Genomic DNA, 19,623 nt, shown 5'->3' with positions numbered 1-19,623 from the left:
GTGCTTCTATGCTGCTGAATTGGTCTGGAGTGGCCAAGTTGGTAGCCAATGTCTGCCACGTTTTAAGGGTTGCATAAGAGTCCCTTCCCATGCAGGCTTCTATAGTTGGATTCCAAGTGGCCAGCTGTCTTGATAGTTACATGAATAAGGTACTAGTTAGTGAAGTATCATTGCCTGATCCCACCGAGATTAAATGGCAGGGTGTTGGCATTGAGTCAGAAGCACCTATATGATGCCCAGTTCAATAGGGGGTTTAATATTGGCTTTAAATCATGTTTAGTTTCCCTTCTGTATTTCCTAGCTGCTTTGTCACATTAGTAAAGGTTACAGCCGACACTTTGTTGTTCTCATTTTAGATAACTTGAAACAAGCTTTGGGTATAGGTGACTCAGGAGGTTTATGCAAAGCCTATGGTGCCATTCACAAAGGATTCTGCTCTTTCCCAGCAAACTGTATGCCAGTTAGTCTGACACAGTGGGAAAGCTCTTTTGATAACTACTACAGGATCATGTATCCAGAATCTCCTTGTACAGAAAGCTCCAAATTACAGGAAGGTCACATTTCATGTAATCAACTTAGTTTTTTTTTTTTTTATAAAGTCACTTTTCTAATAGTAGCTTGTGCTTGATGGTACCTAAGCTCCATGAATATATTGGTGGCAAAACAATCCTCCTGGGTTTTTCCATGTTTAAATTCATTTTTTGCAGATTTAAGGTATAAAGATCCAAACTATGGAAAACTCCTCTAAAGAATGCTGGGTTCCAAGCATTTGTATAATGTTTCCTACCCTTGTAGCATGCACAGACTGACATTAGAACAGAGTGGGAACTTGCAAGATACTTGGCACTAGTGCAGCTGGGAAACATGTTCAGTAGATAATTCCTGTATCAATCCCACACTATCACCCTCATACTGAGCTTTAGTATCTGTATATGCTACTGACCCCCATGATTCTCAAGTAAGGATCCAATAGTCTGCGGCACAGTTACTTGGCAATAGTGTGAGTACAGCACAAGTGATCCCTAGTATGTGTCTAGATATATACTTGTATGCCCAGAAATCTCTACCTATGTGAAACAAATGATCTATATTGCTGTGGGGTCTGTACCCCTGACTTTTATTTATAATACACTAGGGATGTGCTGAATCCAGGATTTGGTTTGGTATTCAGCCATGATTTGGCTTTTTTTTTTTAATTGGCATATGCTAATTAGGATTCAGTTTGGTATTTGGCCAATTCCATCGAGGTGGATTTGGGGGTTTGGCTGAAACAAACAAACAAACAAAAAAAAAACTGGGTTCTGTGCATCCTTATAATACACTAATGTATTGCCATGTTAATTGAAAGAACACAACGTACATCACTGCCAAAGTTTAGCAATGTCACAGCCATATGAATATGGTGTCTGCTTTTGGGAACAAACCAAAGTACTACGGCTAGGAAGCTGCTGCGCTACCCTATTGGCCAGCTTTGGGTCTAAAGCTATAACTAAGCCTATGTCATCTTATTAAAGAATCTAATTCTCTCAGCGGCTGAAAAACGCCTGATATCATCCATAGAAATAACTTGAAAAGACTCTAAGCAAGCCACACAATGCGGAAATACGCCAGTATTTGCAAAGCAAGCTATTCCTATGTATACGCAAAGGCAGCTGCCAGACCTAGCTGAAATACGCAGCGTTTTTTACTATTTTGCACTATTAGCACCGTGGAAACGGGATTTGCTATGTCACCAGTACTAGGCTGAAAAACGCCATAGTCAGGGGCTGTGTGGTTTGTGCTGTGTTTTTAGGCTGAGAAAAAACACCACGTGTGGCATCAGCCTTACACACAGATTGCTAGTGTGCCTGGGTTGCTGTAACATGACATAGTAGCTGTTTGGCTCAGGCAATTCAAGTACAGAGGACCTATTTTGATTATTTCTAACTCCCTGACCCCGCCTGACACACAATGGCAGCCCTGGCATGTTGAAAAGTGATTTGTGTTTATTATCTGGTAAATCCAAACACTTGTTTTTATGTGCTTTGAAGGTGGGCATCCCTCCCACGTTACAAAATTACACCCACTGACACTGCTTCATTGTAGCTTATAAGAACAATATGCCCCCTACTAAAAGACTTCTCTTAGTTGTGTGACCTTTATAAAAGCATGAGGCCAATGGTCACGCAACATCTTGGTGACTGAGTAGCCTTATAAATGACACTAGGGTGTCTCTCGCTCTCTCTCTCTCTCTCCCCCCCTCCCCCCCCCCAGGAACAAGGGGATATTTTCCTCAAAAACAATGTGCTCTTCTACTATATGCCACCAAGTGGGAAAGGCTTCATAACCAGGGCAAAGGGGGATAAATGGCGCCATGTAAAGGCCCCTGTTTAATAGCCATGCTGCAGTCACTTGCTGACTCCAAGATGGCAACTGGAGGGTCCCTGGTTAACCCTCAGTAACCATGTATTTTCCCCGAATACTGGTGAAACCAAAACTACAGCATATTCTATATGGGGCCTTACCAGCGCTTTAATCTTCAATAAATGCCCCTTTTAATATAAGGGTATACCTTCCTGCTGCTGCCTGGCATGCTTGCTTCAGCCAAGTTTATTACCTACAACCACTTACAGGTCTTTCTCCATTATGGATTTGCCCAGCGCAGTCCCACTTAAAGAGTTTGCAATTGGTCTTCACTTTTAATTTTCTGTGTGTTTTTTTGTTTGTTTTTGTTATTTAAGCTTTTTGTTCAGCAGCTCTCCAGTTTAAAATTTCAACACCTATCTGCTGCTGGTGTCCAATTTACCATAGCAACCAGGCAGTGATTTGAATAAGAGTCTGGAATATGTATAGGGGAGTGCTTGGCCAGAAAGAGAAGTAATACAAAGTAACAAGTCTGTAGTCTCACAGAGCAATAGTATTTTGGCTGCCGGGGTCAGTGACCCCTTATTTGAAAGCTGGAAAAAGGCAGAAGAGGAAAGAAAATAATTCAAAAACTTCAAAAAAGTTGCGTGAAAGTATCGACCATTCTTTAACACACTAAAGGTTACCTTAAAGGTGACCCACCCCATTAAGGGTATAAGTGGCTGCATATTTTTACATCCCAGGTGCATGACATTTCTCCACATAAAGCACATCTGCCACTTAGCCGCCCAGATTGCCAGTTTGTCAATATCCTGCTGCAAAGATGCCACATCCTGGATGGAACTAATTGGGCTGCAAACACCGATACATTATGTACAATACCTTCCCCTAAGTCAGTGCTGTCCAACTTCTGTGGTACCGAGGGCTGGAATTTATCTGGCCTACTTGATGGAGGGCCGATAATGGAAGCCAGTTTTGACCACTCCCCTTTTTTAAACAACACCCACTTGAAACCACACCTATGTTATCACATGACCATACCTATATTAATAGTGTTAGTAAAGCAAAAACCTGCTATACTCTGCCTTCCCTCCTCCCAGCAGCTGATCAGCAGAGCAATAGGAAGGGAGCAAGATAGCAGCTCCCAGTAGGTATCAGAATAGCACTCAATAGTAAGAAATCCAAGTCCGGCTTGGGACTCCTCCAGTTACATGGGAGTAGGTGAAACAATAGGTTACCTGAAAGCAGTTCTAATGTGTAGCGCTGGCTCCTTCTGAAAGCTCAGACTCAGGCACAATGCACTGAGATGGCGCCTACACAACAAATATTACAGCTAAAAATACATTTGTTGGTCCAATAATACAATTTTAAATGGTAGAGTGAATTATTTGCAAACTGAACAGTGTAATATAGTTAAAACTATACCACAAAAATCATGCAGAATCCCTTTAATAAATTGAATAACAGGACCCAGTACAGTAGTTGATGGGGCAAAATCTGAATAGATTCCACTGATAAACTGGACAGCCCCACTGTCCAGCTTCTTACTAACCTCATAAAAAGCAATTAAAGAAGAGGGAGAGGGTTAATGGCTGGAGCCTGGGTTTGTATGTCTAACAGTCCATTGCATATTTCTTTTCAAGAGTGTTAGATTTTTTAACATTCAAATTTCATCCACAGAAATATAATGGGACTGACTGCTGGGGAGACGTAAGACCCACAGCGCTGTTATGAGCAGTGAGGTGGCCAATGGGAAATGCCTCCTAGCCATTGTTATTTTGGGGGTTTGCCTTGGATTGTGAGGGGACTGACAGTAGCCGAGGTCACAGTGATTTGCTTGATACCATCAGGAGGACAAGAAACGCTGCCCAGCTAGGAGATGTTACGGAAATAGCATTGTGTTCATTCTGTGCTCCCCCCCACATTAATCACATAGCATTTGGTGCTACCCACAGCATATCCTACAGGATTAGAAGAGGAATAGACTCAGCTGGTATCAAATATTCTTGGTTCCAGTGCTTTGGCCAGGCTGCCCTACTGAGCCTTATCTGCTTTCCCCTGTGACTGACAGCTAGGGCTGACTGACAGCTAGGGCAGGGGGAAGCCTAGGTATATATAAGACAGGGGCTCCACCCGTCCCCACTATAGCATCCCCCTCACTCTACAAGCTGGGCAGCCTCGCTATGGAGAACAAACGAGTGTTTTTTGACATATCCGCAAATGATATTCCCCTTGGTCGGATAGTGATGGAGGTAAGTATGTCCCACTGAGATGCACCAGTATGGGGTGGGAATCCGACAGGATTTTAAAGGGAATCTTATGTTTTCACTGAGGGGCTCTGATAGCTGATATGTACAGAAGCGTTTCTTTAAAGGGCTTGTTCACCTTCAGGGTTACTTTAGAATGTTATAGAATGGCCTATTCTTAGCAAGCTTTCATTTGGTCTTCATTTTTATTGTTTTTGAATTATTTGCCTTCCTCTTCCTGACTCTTTCCAGCTTTCAAATGGGGGTCACTGACCCCACGACCCTCAAACTGTTACTCTGTGTGGCTACAGTTTTAGTCTTATGGTTACTTTTTTTTACTTCTATTTCTATTTCAGCCCTCCTCTATTTGTATTTCTGTTTTTTTTTTCCAAACCACTACCTGGTTGCTAAGTGAAATTGGACCCCAGCAACCAGATAGCTGCTGAAAATCCAGACTTGAGAGCTGCTGAACAAAAGGCAAAATAAATCAGAAACCATGAGTAATAAAAAATGAAGACCAATTGAAAATTGTCTCAGTCGTTTAACCTGTAACCCTCCAGTTGTTGTTTAACTGCAGCTCTCAGCACTCCACTGAGGGGCTTGCAAGTCCCATCTACAGTATGCAGGAGAATAAGGCAAGATGTAGTGACATTGTAATATGATGTTGTTTAGGTATGAAACTGAAACAAGCATCATCCATCTACCCTATGTGAATGTCAGCCCATGGGCAAGTGTCCCTGTCACAGCCAGCAGGGAGCCCATATTGTCACCCAGCAGCCTGAATGCTGGCACAGCTCAGACTAATGTCCTGATATGCAGAGAGCGCAGAGCCGCTGATGTGACAAATCCAGGGCCACAGTCCATTTCTGAGGCGATGCTAACAGGGCAAATACCTCGCTTCTCCATGCAAGTGTATGGGTGGGATATTTTGGATGAGCGGCCAGCTGATTAAACAGAAGACTTACTTTCTAAACCTTATTAATCCCACCGAGTCGTGCTGGAGCCTGTTCTATCTCCAGTTTAGGCGTTACGGCCACTGTCCCCAAGTATACACAGTCCTTCCATGGGGCCCGTCACCTGCCCTGACCCTGGTGCCAGTAGCGGTGGGACAGGCTGGTTGAGGCATGTGTACTCCATATATATTGTTTCTTTTCTCTCTATATAGAAATATATGGCGTCATCATAGAACCAGACTTACTCTATATCCACATTTTGGCTGGAGTAAATCTCTGCATATTGCAACCAACCAGCAATTAGCTTTTATCAATTACAAGATCCTGATATCTTTAGCTGAGTCTGTGCTGCTGAACTGCACCTTCTAGTTGTGGTGAGGCCTTAGCACCCCTAGATCTGCAGTCTACACCATAACCTGCCAGTCCCACCAAACTGACTTGCTAAGAGCAGGGGGTCCAAATGCTTGTTGTTTTGTTCTTTCTATTTATTCTTCTCTATCCCTTTTGTCTGTAATGCCTGAGAAATACATGACAGCGCCCTGCATAGAGGAGCCAGCCCTGGTGTCCCAGACAGAGCCACACATGGCCATGCAGGGGCTAATGTTTCATATTTCAAATAGCCCATTGCATATTTCTGTTCCGGGAATGCAGGGGGTGGATGGATTCCAGACACCTGTAATCCCCACTCTTGCCTTTGTAGTGGCCGTCCCAGTTGGGGATGTACTGGGAGATAATCGCTCAGATGCTTAGTACCTTGCTTAGACGCCCTTGCCCTGCCAGAGGGAATCCAATCCCATCTCTGGGCCCAGGCATTTCTTCTATCTTTGTTTCATTCAGCTGCACGCCAACATGTAATGCTCCTAAGCCTGCTTGTGTCATATTCACTCACATGAAGGTGCAACACCATGTTAAAGATGGGGGGGGGGGGTGTCCATCTAAAGCAGGGGTGTCAAACTCAATCACATAAGGAAATCTAAAACACAGGCTAAGTCGCGGGACAAATTTTATTAATATACTTAGTAAGATACTAAGGGGTATATTTATCACAATGTGTAAAAAGGGGAGTAAGGCATTACCGGTGATGTTGCTCATAGCAGCCAATAGATGTTTGTTACTGTTGAAATCTGATTACTGATTGGATGCCTTGGGCAACATTACACTCTACTTTTTACACAGCATGGTAAATATACCCCATAGTTACTATGTGAGAAAATGGAAATTGATCAGGCTGGATGGCCAGACACACTCACCAAATGCCACATAAAACAGTCAGGTGGGCCGGATTTGGCCCCCGGGCCTTGTGTTTGACATATATGATCTAAAGGATTTGACATAAATCAGGGACATCAGTGACAGGACAAGTTCAGTGAACTTGCCAAAATCAGGGACCTCCAACAGCATCCTATGGCAGCACTTGATAGAAGTTGAAAGGAACCCCTGTGATGTAGGGGCGCAGGGCACATTCTCTTTCTGCCTTACCCTATAGAAGCCCATTGGGGAGTTACCTGCCTAAGGTACTGTCTTCTTGCCCATAATGGCTCCCTGTTCTCCTGACTTGTCTATAACGCAAGTGTTTTATCTGCTGTTTGTGGACAGATCAGTCATGAGGATTATGGGAGATTTAGACCAGAAGTGGGAGCCTGTGCTTGATATTGGGCCTGTTCTAACATAGAATCTTTCACACCCCAGCCCACAAGGATCGCTAACAAGGCTATTACTGAACTGCCAAATTGCGCCCGTGCTGCCATGCTATCCTTATTAACACTCATGGTGTAACTGCTTGGGGGGCCACGAGTGTGGAAGGACCAGAGGGACCCTGACTGATAAGAAATTTCTGTTTATGATTGTGAAGGAGCCTATGTGCCCAAGGTTTTATGGGGCACTGAATGGGTTTGCTGTAGAGCCCACTGACTTCTGACTGCAACACTGGCCCCACTGCATTGCCTTAGGGGAGAGCTTACACATAGGAGTAACACTGTGCAGTTTGCTTGTAAGAATGTTTTACGGATCAGCTGTGTCTCCAGTTTTATGAATTTGCCTATAGTATCTGCCTGTTAGTGTGCAGCACTCACACCATCTCCCATGGTGCCCCCCGTGTTCAGCCCCTAGTAATCCCACCCTAGTGTTCCAGTAGAAGACAAACACCCCATCTGCCAGCAGGCTGACTGCCAAAATATCCTCACGGGGAGATAGAAATTCCTTCCTGACCCCATAACTGACAAGTGGACCCATCTGGCATTAATCTAGAATATCTGCATTAAATAATCAGAACTAAAAATGCATTTTCTTACTAGAAAGGCATCCAACTATTTTTAATTCCCAGCCAGTCCCCAGTGTATGGCTGCTCTATTCTGTGTTTAGGCCAAACACACGCACGTGGTATATTAGTTTTGCCCAGGCTCCACCCACACTGCCACGGCTCCAACACCAACCATGTAGGCAGAACTAAGTGTATTTACTTAAAATGGCTATATTTCTACCAATGCAGTAACCCATAGCAACCAATCAGCAATTAGCTTTAGTCTATTGGAGACACACTAATGGAAGCAAATCTGAGCCCCAGAATGTTTGCAGAGCATCATGGGAGCAGGGCACTGGCTAAGTAAATGGTGACCCGTCCCAGTTACTCTCATTCAGCACTGAGCAAACTCTTAAAAATGTTGGTGGAGGCAAAAATAAGGGGTTGGAAGCTTAAACAGCCTCTAAGGCAGAAGGAGCCAGTAGTGCATTTACTATGCCCCCAACCAACCAATCTGAAAGCACAATTCCATAGTCAGGCCATCTGTGGGCTTGGTGAAGTTTGTGAAGCCACAATAGTGTCCTGTATATCTGTCATCTGCAGATTGGCAGCAAATATCCCATATTTGCTCCTGGGGCCCTTCATTGGGATATGTGGAGCCTCTGTGTAGAAAAGAGGGTTTTCCAGCCTGTGGCCCTTCAGCTGTTCCTGTAACAGCTGGTAGATGTAGCGGAACAACAGCTGGCGACTGCAGTATGGACAAGCCTGGTATAAAGTTTCAGTGTTTAAACCTCTACTTACTGGGTGCCCTCTCCCACAGTGCCTTTCCAGATGGCAGTCCTGAAACATCTTTCCTTACCCCCCCCATCTGCCTTCTGTATTACTGCTGCTAATGTGGGGGGCTTCTCTCAGCGTGGGACCTGGCACAGTTGCCCTTACTTGTACCCTGCCCCAGTACAGCTTAGGTGGCTTCCCTGTGCCCTGATGAGTGTGGGTGCCAGGCTGTGGGCTGCAGTGGGTTGTATGAGAGTTCTGCAGAGAGGAAGCTCTTGTGCGTGGGAGCAGGACACAGAACCATGGATGCAGCCTCATTGTTAGTGACAGTGACACACCAATAGCCTCTCTTAGAGTCATATACATAATATATCACCATGGTTACACATCCCCCCCCCCACCCACCCAGTTAGGTGCACCCGATAAGGAGTCTGCATAGTGAAAAAGGAGATTCTTCTGGTAAGAAAGCTGCAGTGGGGAAATGGGTCATATCAGTGTGCAATTAGGCACCGTGCGCCTTGTTATATCATTACCATATGAAGTGGGTGATATGCAATTATCCATGTTATTCCTCCTGCAGGTGGGTATCACAGGGGGGCATGAAGAATTCATGAGCTGAATCATATAGCAGTCAGGTGCTGGAGCAGCGTAACCATATGCACAATAGTAATAAGGCACTCTGGGCACTGAGCCAGCCGGGGGGCACACGAATTTGTACTGAGCCAGAGAAATGAATTCATGCCGGGCTGCTGCCAGGAGCTGAAACAGAGCCGCAAGCGGAACGAGGGGAGGCATCTGAAACAGTAGAATAATGAGTAGGAAAGATCTCAGACTCTGTCATATTGCAGTATTCATGGAATAGGGAGCTGTGATGGGGGCACTGCAGTGAGGGGTCTGTAAAGGGAAGAAGGAGCTGAGCGAGGGGGCGCTGCTGCAAGGAAGATATTAAGGAACTGAGTGGGGGAAAGAACTGCTGTAAATAAGCTATAGAGGGAATAAGGAGCTGACCGAGGGGTAGCAAGGCTGTAAAGAAGCTATAGAGGGTTATTCCCTCTATAATGCTGAGTGGGGGAGCTGTAAATGGAATAGGAGATGTATGGGTGCTGCAGTAAGGGGGCTATAGAGAGAATAAGGGTTTTTATGTGTTTTTATTAAAAACTTGCCTGAGCAGGTGGGGGCACTGCAGTAAGGGGGCTATAGAGAGAATAAGGAGCTGAGCAGGTGGGAGCACTGCAGTAAGGGGGCTATAGAGAGAATAAGGAGCTGAGCAGGTGGGGGCACTGCAGTAAGGGGGCTATAGAGAGAATAAGGAGTTGAGCTGGTGGGAGCACTGCAGTAAGGGGGCTATAGAGAGAATAAGGAGCTGAGCGGGTGGGGGCACTGCAGTAAGGGGGCTATAGAGAGAATAAGGAGCTGAGCGGGTGGGGGCACTGCAGTAAGGGGGCTATAGAGAGAATAAGGAGCTGAGCAGGTGAGGGCACTGCAGTAAGGGGGCTATAGAGAGAATAAGGAGCTGAGCAGGTGGGGGCACTGCAGTAAGGGGGCTATAGAGAGAATAAGGAGTTGAGCTGGTGGGAGCACTGCAGTAAGGGGGCTATAGAGAGAATAAGGAGCTGAGCGGGTGGGGGCACTGCAGTAAGGGGGCTATAGAGAGAATAAGGAGCTGAGCAGGTGAGGGCACTGCAGTAAGGGGGCTATAGAGAGAATAAGGAGCTGAGCAGGTGGGGGCACTGCAGTAAGGGGGCTATAGAGAGAATAAGGAGTTGAGCTGGTGGGAGCACTGCAGTAAGGGGGCTATAGAGAGAATAAGGAGCTGAGCGGGTGGGGGCACTGCAGTAAGGGGGCTATAGAGAGAATAAGGAGCTGAGCAGGTGAGGGCACTGCAGTAAGGGGGCTATAGAGAGAATAAGGAGCTGAGCGGGTGGGGGCACTGCAGTAAGGGGGCTATAGAGAGAATAAGGAGCTGAGCGGGTGGGGGCACTGCAGTAAGGGGGCTATAGAGAGAATAAGGAGCTGAGCAGGTGAGGGCACTGCAGTAAGGGGGCTATAGAGAGAATAAGGAGCTGAGCAGGTGGGGGCACTGCAGTAAGGGGGCTATAGAGAGAATAAGGAGCTGAGCAGGTGAGGGCACTGCAGTAAGAGGGCTATAGAGAGAATAAGGAGCTGAGCAGGTGGGAGCACTGCAGTAAGGGGGCTATAGAGAGAATAAGGAGCTGAGCAGGTGGGGGCACTGCAGTAAGGGGGGTATAAAGAGAATAAGGAGCTGAGCAGGTGGGGGCACTGCAGTAAGGGGGGTATAAAGAGAATAAGGAGCTGAGCAGGTGGGGGCACTGAAGTAAGGGGGCTATAGAGAGAATAAGGAGCTGAGCAGGTGGGGGCACTGCATTAAGGGGGCTATAGAGAGAATAAGGAGCTGAGCAGGTGGGGGCACTGCAGTAAGGGGGCTATAGAGAGAATAAGGAGCTGAGCAGGTGGGGGCACTGCAGTAAGGGGGGTATAAAGAGAATAAGGAGCTGAGCAGGTGGGGGCACTGAAGTAAGGGGGCTATAGAGAGAATAAGGAGCTGAGCAGGTGGGGGCACTGCAGTAAGGGGGCTATAGAGAGAATAAGGAGCTGAGCAGGTGGGGGCACTGCAGTAAGGGGGCTATAGAGAGAATAAGGAGCTGAGCAGGTGGGGGCACTGCAGTAAGGGGGCTATAGAGAGAATAAGGAGCTGAGCAGGTGGGGGCACTGCAGTAAGGGGGGTATAAAGAGAATAAGGAGCTGAGCAGGTGGGGGCACTGCAGTAAGGGGGCTATAGAGAGAATAAGGAGCTGAGCAGGTGGGGGCACTGCAGTAAGGGGGCTATAGAGAGAATAAGGAGCTGAGAAGGTGGGGGCACTGCAGTAAGGGGGCTATAGAGTAAATAAGGAGCTGAGCAGGTGGGGGCACTGCAGTAAGTGGGCTATAGAGAGAATAAGGAGCTGAGCAGGTGGGAGCACTGCAGTAAGGGGGCTATAGAGAGAATAAGGAGCTGAGCAGGTGGGGGCACTGCAGTAAGTGGGCTATAGAGAGAATAAGGAGCTGAGCAGGTGGGGGCACTGCAGTAAGGGGGCTATAGAGAGAATAAGGAGCTGAGTGAGAGGGCACTGCAGTAAGGGGGCTATAGAGAGAATAAGGAGCTGAGTGAGAGGGCACTGCAGTAAGGGGGCTATAGAGAGAATAAGGAGTTGAGTGAGAGGGCACTGCAGTAAGGGGGCTATAGAGAGAATAAGGAGTTGAGTGAGAGGGCACTGCAGTAAGGGGGCTATAGAGAAAATAAGGAGCTGAGTGAGAGGGCACTGCAGTAAGGGGGCTATAGAGATAATAAGGAGTTGAGTGAGAGGGCACTGCAGTAAGGGGGCTATAGAGAAAATAAGGAGCTGAGTGAGAGGGCACTGCAGTAAGGGGGCTATAGAGAAAATAAGGAGCTGAGTGAGAGGGCACTGCAGTTAGGAAGGTATTGAGAGAATAAGATGCTGAATATGAGATGCTGCACCAAGGAAGCTACAAAGGGTATAGGGACTGGGTGGGAAGGCAATGCAGTAAAGAAGCTATAGAGGGAATAAGAAGCTGAGCAAGTGAGAGATTGCAGTATGAAATCTGTAGAGGGAATAAGGAGCTGAGCAGTAGGGGCACTGCAGTAAGGGAGCTGAGTGGGGGACACTGCAGCAAGGAAGGTAAGGAGAACTGAGTGGGTGGCAATGCAGTAAAGACACTATAAAGGGAATAAGGAGCGGACAGTGCAATGCAATAAGTAATCTGTAGAGAGAATATGGGGCTAAGCAGGCGGGGCATTCCAATAAGGGAGCTATAAGAAACTGAGCAGGGGACACTGCAGTAAGAAGGATACAGAGGGTATGAGAAGCTGAACAGGTGGGGTGAGGTAATGAGGAAGCTGTAGAGAAAATAGGGGCGGAGTGGGAGAGACACCGCAATAAAGATTCTATAGGGCAGTGCTGGGCCCGCGGCCCCCCTCTGTGTGGCCCCCCCACCTGTCTGGCTGCTGTGACTGCTTACCTTTGTGAAAGCTTTAAATGGTATCAGTACTGAGATTAACTGGCCCCCTGCATTGTTTACACCATTGTTTGGCCCTGACTGTGTGCCTAATCTGCCTGCCCTACCCTGACTGTATGTGCCATACTCTGCCTGCCCTATGCTGCCTGTGTGTGCCATACTCTGCCTGCCCTATGCTGCCTGTGTGTGCCATGCTCTGCCTGCCTGTGCAATACTCTGCCTGCCCTATGCTGCCTGTGTGTGCCATACTCTGCCTGCCCTATGCTGCCTGTGTGTGCCATACTCTGCCTGCCTGTGCAATATTCTGCCTGCCCTATGCTGCCTGTGTGTGCCATACTCTGCATGCCCTACGCTGCCTGTGTGTGCCATACTCTGCCTGCCCTATGCTGCCTGTGTGTGCCATACTCTGCCTGTCCTATGCTGCCTGTGTGTGCCATACTCTGCCTGCCCTATGCTGCCTGTGTGTGCCATACTCTGCCTGCCCTATGCTGCCTGTGTGTGCCATACTCTGCCTGCCTGTGCCATACTCTGCCTGCCCTATGCTGCCTGTGTGTGCTATACTCTGCCTGCCCTATTCTGCCTGTGTGCCATACTCTGCCTGCCCTATGCTGCCTGTGTGTGCCATACTCTGCTGCCCTACCCTGCCTGTGTGTGCCATACTCTGCCTGCCCTATGCTGACTGTGTGTGCCATACTCTGCCTGCCCTATGCTGCCTGTGTGTGTCATACTCTGCCTGCCCTACCCTGCCTGTGTGTGCCATACTCTGCCTGCCCTATGCTGACTGTGTGTGCCATACTCTGCCTGCACTATGCTGCCTGTGTGTGCCATACTCTGCCTGCCCTATGCTTACTGTGTGTGCCATACTCTGCCTGCACTATGCTGCCTGTGTGTGCCATACTCTGCCTGCCCTATGCTGCCTGTGTGTGCCACCAACTATTCGGGTTTTTGCTGCGCTGCCACCATTAATGTGGGTATGGTCTTAAAATCTCTTGAGATAACATGGGTGTGGTGTGTAGTGGGTGTGTTTTAAAAAAGGGGGAGTGGCCAAAACTAGCTTCCATTATTGGCCCTCCACCATGTAGGCCAGAAAATTCTGGCCCTCGGTACCACAGAAGTTGGACAGCACTTCTAATAAGGAGCTGAGCGGGTGGGTGCACTGCAGTAAGGGGGCTATAGAGGGAATAACGAGCTAAATTGGAAGGGACAATGCAGTAAATATATAGCTGAATGGGTGGGGGCACTGCAGTAAGGGAGCCATCGATCTGTGCATGATCATTGTATGAAATGCAGAGCTTGTAAAGAGCAGAGAGAGACACAGTGAGATGGGCAGCTCCCCTCCCAGCAATACCTTTCACACTGGGCAATCTATCCGACCACATCTGGAATGTACAGAATAATTTTTATGATGCGCCAAAGTGAACTAGTGAACTACTAGAGGGGCTATGTAATAAAGGACACAAAGTTTGCCAGCTGCAGTAACCCATAGCAACGAATCAGCAACGAAGAGCATCTCTCACCTGATTTGCTTCCTCCACCAGAGGTGCGGGCTAATAGAGCCCCTACAGTGCTAGGCTGCCTGCCCCGGGAGTGTATAACGCATATGAGCGAGATGTAGGCAGGTAAGTCGCACTGCTCCTATATTACACCCAAGTGAATAATGAGCGAGCAGGGAGTCTTGCTTGTAATGCGCACGCACCATAAATAACATGGTGCCTTTCATTTTATATTGGGATAGATGGCTAAGGGCTTGTCCTCACAGGGGTTTCTCCCTGTGTTTTCCTGAGGCCGAACGCACCTGTCTGTAAAGTGCAGGGCACAAAGCAATTCATTCTTCCTAATGTGCTCATCCTCACACAGGCGCGTGTAAGCGCCCAACGCAGGAAGAGCCTTTATTCACTTTGTGCCTTTTTCACCTTGTTGCCTAAAACAGTCAAGCAGTAGAACATTTCAGCCACAGGGGTGCGGGATAAAGCCTGCGCAGGGGCCCTACGCTGCCTAAGAGGGCAGGTCTGGACTGGGTGTCAAAATAGGCCCGGGCATTCCAAGTACACAGAGGCCCAAACAGCCCCCCACCAGCCCAATAAATAGTGACTGTCTATGGCATCTTACAGCAGCCCCTCTGGCATTTGCCTGAACCCACAGATTGCCCGTCCTGGCCTGCCATAGGGCAAAGTTCAGTTGCACCCAGAGCTGCAGCTATTTGCACCCCTAGAATGGAAAGTGATTCATTCACTAAAGGGGTCATTTCCTTGGATCAGCTTCTCAGTTACAACAGCCTCTGTCTCCCTAACTGCAATCAGTAAAACCAGTCCCATCATGGTGAAGGGGCCAGATGTCTGATTTCCGTGCATTCATAAATTGCAATTGCAGCAGTGTAGTCAGACACAGCAAACCTTTGCTTCTGTTTTTTAAAACTAATTGTTGCTTTGTTGCTCTCACTAGCTGCACTGGTGCATTTTGGCACTTATTTTAGTAACTCAGCACCAAGATGTTTAATTGGGTGTGCAACTGTTGGGCTTGTGCTGCGCTGTATGAAGGGAAGTTGAAGCACAGGAGCTGTAGCAGTGGAAGTGGATAATAAACTCACTGTATTCCCATTCTCTGTACTTATTTCAGCTCCGGTTTGATGTGGTGCCCAAGACTGCAGGTACGGAGAGGCTCCAACTCAATGGCAGTGGTGTATTCCTAGTCAAGAAGCAGCATTTCCATCCTATTCAAAGAGTATCCCTCTCTAACACCACTCTAATCTCACAGGATCTCATGGTTACTTACCTTCCCCTGCCATCCACTCAACTGACACCTCTCTGGACTTCCTATGTAACTAACAGTGTAACTGCAACTCACTTAGCCACACAGTACTGTCACTGTAGCTGGTAATTGTGCTGGGGGGAACATGGACAGATGTGTGGTACAGTCGTAGTACAGGTTTATTGTATGCACAGTATCTTGGGAAAGCCAAAGGCTAATGTCCCACGGAGAGATTTGTTGCCTGCGATAGATCTCTGCTACTGTGGGCGACTAATCTCGTTGAAATGCCTTTCCACTGGTAACAAAGGCAACTGCAGGCAGAAAGGCCTATGCATCTCTTCGGTTTTCTTAAGTCGTGCGAAGTTGCCTGCAGGAGGAAACTCCACGCGGGACTAATCACTCTGTGGGACACCACCCTACAGGCGGCCTGGCCATACACAGGAAGACTTTAGCTGCCAATTTGGGCCCTTCAGACAGATTCGGCAGCATATCTGCCCGTCTATGGAGCTCTCCGAAAATCAGCCAGATGTTGAGCAGGCTTGATTTTCCTGTTCCTGTCCTCACTCAAACAGCAACTATTCCTGTCAATGGAATTAGCCCAGTATCAACCTTAGAATCCTATAGTAAATAGCCACCTTTACACATGAAAGGCAGAGATTTCTGGTAGCTTTGTTGTTTTACAGCCCAGACTGTCAAATGTCTCTGTAGCATCCCAAATTATCTTGCCCCCCCCCCAGTAATGGAGCTATTTATGACGCACCAATGAGTGGCAACCTGTGTAGCTTCCTTATCACAGTATCTTTGATCTCCTTTCTATTGTCCTTCTAGCCTAGTATAGTATTTATTGCCCACTGACCACATTTCCTAAGTCACATACCTAGTCAGACTGACACAGGACATGGCATAGGGAGTGTGTGTGCTAATTCTTTATAGACTGATATAGTCAGCCACTGAGAATTTCTTTGGACTAAGCCCTCTGTACTACTACAGTGTGAGCACTGGTTCCTTTGTTATATTTACACACAGAGGAAAAGAAATCATTAGGTGGACCACCCGCATTCTCAACTTGTGCAGGTCAACTTGGGTGAATTGATCTTTGCAAGTGCAGCACTTGATTCCTTTCTTCCATTGTGTTACATTACAGCACAGCTTGTTTTTATTGCTACTAAATGATGTTTTTGATACTTTTTTCTTCCTTCCTGTTTCCTTTTTCTTACATCTGAGTTAAGCCACATAGGGTAGATTTAAATACATGAGAATATACATGGGCAGATAATCTGCTGAAACGGTCTGAAGAACCCGAATTGGCAGCTAAAATCTGCTTATGTATGGCCGCCTTAAGGGATCCAATGCGGCTATTAGTTTATAAGTGTCTTCCTAATTGCCTGGCCTATAATTAATCCTATTTATATTCAAGGAAATGCAAACCTTTAAGACGTAACAATGTAAAATTGATCTGAAAACTTTTGCAATTAAAATTAATATTTTTTTTATTTATTTTTCAAGATATTAGACATTTTTACACTTAATATAATGAATATAAAATAACAGCGCCACCTGCTGCTTACTTTGTTCATTTAAGGAAAAAGGAAAGTCTTGTGATTTTGCTCTGCTTAGAACTGACCATAGAAACATCAGATGACTCTTCTGCTCACTAACTTCATTTTCTGAGCACAGCTGCATCACAAGACGTATCTAATAAAAGATACTATGTTTGCCCTGGAGCAGTACCTATAGCAGCCAATCAGCAGGTAGACTTTACTGGTCACCCGTTTAAAATCAAACATCATATTGGTTGCTACAGGTTGCTGCTACTGGGCAAATGTAGTGCCTTTTATTACATATGGGGGTTAAATCTCTATTGACATGTCCAGTTGGCCAAAATGAACAGCAGATGGCGCTGTTGTTTCACATGAATTATATTAGCAGCATAAAAACTACTATTGTGTAACGTGCAAAAGTATTTAACGAGCCCTCTGAGCAATTTTGCATTAATTTGTTTGAAGGTTTGTACTTTTCCTTTAGCTTCTCACCTTTAACTAAGTAATGTCTTTCTTCTTATTGCTCTCCCTTTTTCTTCTCCTGACAGAGAACTTTCTCAAGCTATGCACAGGGGAGTGTGGCTTCGGTTACAAGGGCTGCACTTTCCACCGCATCATCCCCAGCTTCATGTGTCAGGTAAGAGGATGTAGGACACATTTGGCTCAATCCCGAGGCAGTTTCAGTATTGAGAGGAGGGTTTCTCGCTGCCTTGGAAGCATAGATGTAGTTGGCTTGTGACCCTGCAGGAGACATTACTCTTGCTCCCATACTTTCCAAACTTTCTGTTAACAGGAAGTACACTCTTAACTAGTGAGTTTCCTGCCATCCATCCAACCCCTAGGAGGTCTAAACCCAGCATGGAATTAGGAGGGGTGTATACACAAAGAAACAATGAGGTAGTATTAGGAACTATGGAGTATGGGAATGCCATGGATCACTCCTATTTCATCAACCAATCCTTTCTTAGTGGTCTCTTCCTAAAATTATTATTTTATTATTCTATTAATAGAAGTCAACATCCTGATTTCCGTCTAGGAGAACATCCTCTTGTTCCTCATGCTCTTTGTTTGTACAAATCTCAATCATATCTTATATTGGTATAATCTCTTGCCTTTCCTAATTAGACTCTGATATGTCTCATTATTTTCCTAACCTCTCCTCAGGGAGGTGACTTCACAAACCACAATGGTACTGGGGGTAAGTCCATCTATGGTGGCAAATTTGAGGATGAAAACTTCAATCTGAAGCACAGTACACCGGGTGTCCTCTCCATGGCCAATGCAGGGCCGAACTGCAATGGTTCCCAGTTCTTCATCTCAACCATAAAAGCTGAATGGTAAGTGGCAGTTTATTAGTTGAGATTTGGTTCAGGTTAAAAGACATTTATAAAATCTGTGGTTTAGTTATGAGAACCATGATGAGCTCATGTGGCGCTCAAAAGTGCCTTGATTGCCTGGCAAGGTCTCCATGGGAAATACAGTGTGTATGACAAATGCTGGCAGTGATAGGTGCCAGTCAGAACGCCACATATGCCATAGGCCTCTATGAATCTATATGAACCACTGACTTTATCACACCTTGCTCTGCACTGATACTCCATCTCTCTGCACTTTTCAGTCTTGTACTTTTCTCCCCAATGTCAGGCTGAATGGAAAGCACGTGGTGTTTGGTCATGTGGTTGAGGGGATGGAGGTCGTCAAGAAGATGGAAAGCTATGGATGTAACAGTGGGAAAACCAGCAAGAAGATACTTATCTCTGACTGTGGGGTCCTTGAAGAGTCACCCTCTGCGTGACCAACCAAAAGTGTCTCCGTACGCTCGTATACATAACTCAGTAGAGTTTGGCCACACCGCTTTGCTGTTAAAAGACACAACCCATGCTGATTCTGACTTCTGACAGATAATACGACGCAACTCTATGCATGTGTGGCAGCAATGCTTGACCAGATTCCTGTAGCTGGGTGCATACTTGTTCTACTCTCACCCATTCCTTGTTAAATTTGTCTCCTAACACAGTGCTACTTTGGTTGTGCCATCCACTGCTGAATCCTTGTTCTGCCAATATAACAAAGATCCCCCAGCAAGCAATTGCAAAGATGAACTTAAATATTCTCTCTCTCTCTCTCTCTCTCTCTATATATCACGTGGGGAATCTCAAGGTCCTGGGCTTATGGACAGCTTCTTTTCTTTACATTTATTTCTGTTAACCAAGAAAAGAGTTTTTCAAAGGGTATTTTCTTAGATCCCCTCACTGAAGTCTCTTTTCTTTAGTGTCTGTGGATTGTTTATGTTCTACAACCACTGCTGGGAAATAGAGGTAACTGCAAAAATGTCGCAAAGTTCATTGTAAACAGCCCTGACCAGAAGCAGGCTATTATTAGCCACTTGTCTGCTGCAGAATCGAAACTGTGTGGTGCTGGCATATTCACAAATGCAAAAAATAAACCTCACTGAAACTCCAATGAGATCTGTCAGTGCCTGTATGTATATATGTGTGTGCAATGGCAAAGTTGTACAGCAGAGGGAGCTGTGAACACAAAAATCAGGTCAATTCAATCTTCAATCGACTACCAAGCCTAGATGTATGCCAATGTTTTCTAAATACCATTAACAAGTGCATTTTTGGGAGGGAAGATAAGGACAGACCAAATTATTGGCAGTTGCAGGTAATGCAACGTTGCTAGATTCAATAATAGCTACTGTATGATAGAGTGTAGCTGCAGTCTGAAGATCCTGTACCGTC

The 19,623-nt window shown here is 46.3% G+C and overlaps 1 protein-coding gene and 1 long non-coding RNA gene across 2 annotated transcripts; one reads left to right on the top strand and one right to left on the bottom strand.

Annotated features, from left to right (window-relative positions):
* Positions 1–85: 85 nt before the first annotated feature.
* On the bottom strand, positions 86–15,620 carry LOC108646185. Its single transcript, XR_001924258.2, has 3 exons — positions 15,610–15,620; positions 3,005–3,008; positions 86–174 (listed from the first exon to the last, which is right to left on the bottom strand). It is a non-coding gene; the product is annotated as an uncharacterized LOC108646185 (long non-coding RNA).
* LOC100496569 (peptidyl-prolyl cis-trans isomerase) lies at positions 4,391–19,342 on the top strand. Its single transcript, XM_002932547.5, has 5 exons — positions 4,391–4,595; positions 15,207–15,237; positions 17,428–17,516; positions 18,044–18,216; positions 18,524–19,342. The coding sequence occupies exons 1-5, from the start codon at positions 4,527–4,529 to the stop codon at positions 18,672–18,674; spliced, it is 513 nt and encodes a 170-aa protein (XP_002932593.1). The 5' UTR covers positions 4,391–4,526; the 3' UTR covers positions 18,675–19,342.
* Positions 19,343–19,623: the final 281 nt, after the last annotated feature.

The sequence above is a fragment of the Xenopus tropicalis genome, chromosome 3 (assembly GCF_000004195.4).
Source record: "Xenopus tropicalis strain Nigerian chromosome 3, UCB_Xtro_10.0, whole genome shotgun sequence".
Taxonomy (NCBI): domain Eukaryota; kingdom Metazoa; phylum Chordata; class Amphibia; order Anura; family Pipidae; genus Xenopus; species Xenopus tropicalis.
The sequence above is the reverse complement of the archived record's forward strand: the minus strand, read 5'-3'. Positions and strand labels throughout refer to the sequence as shown.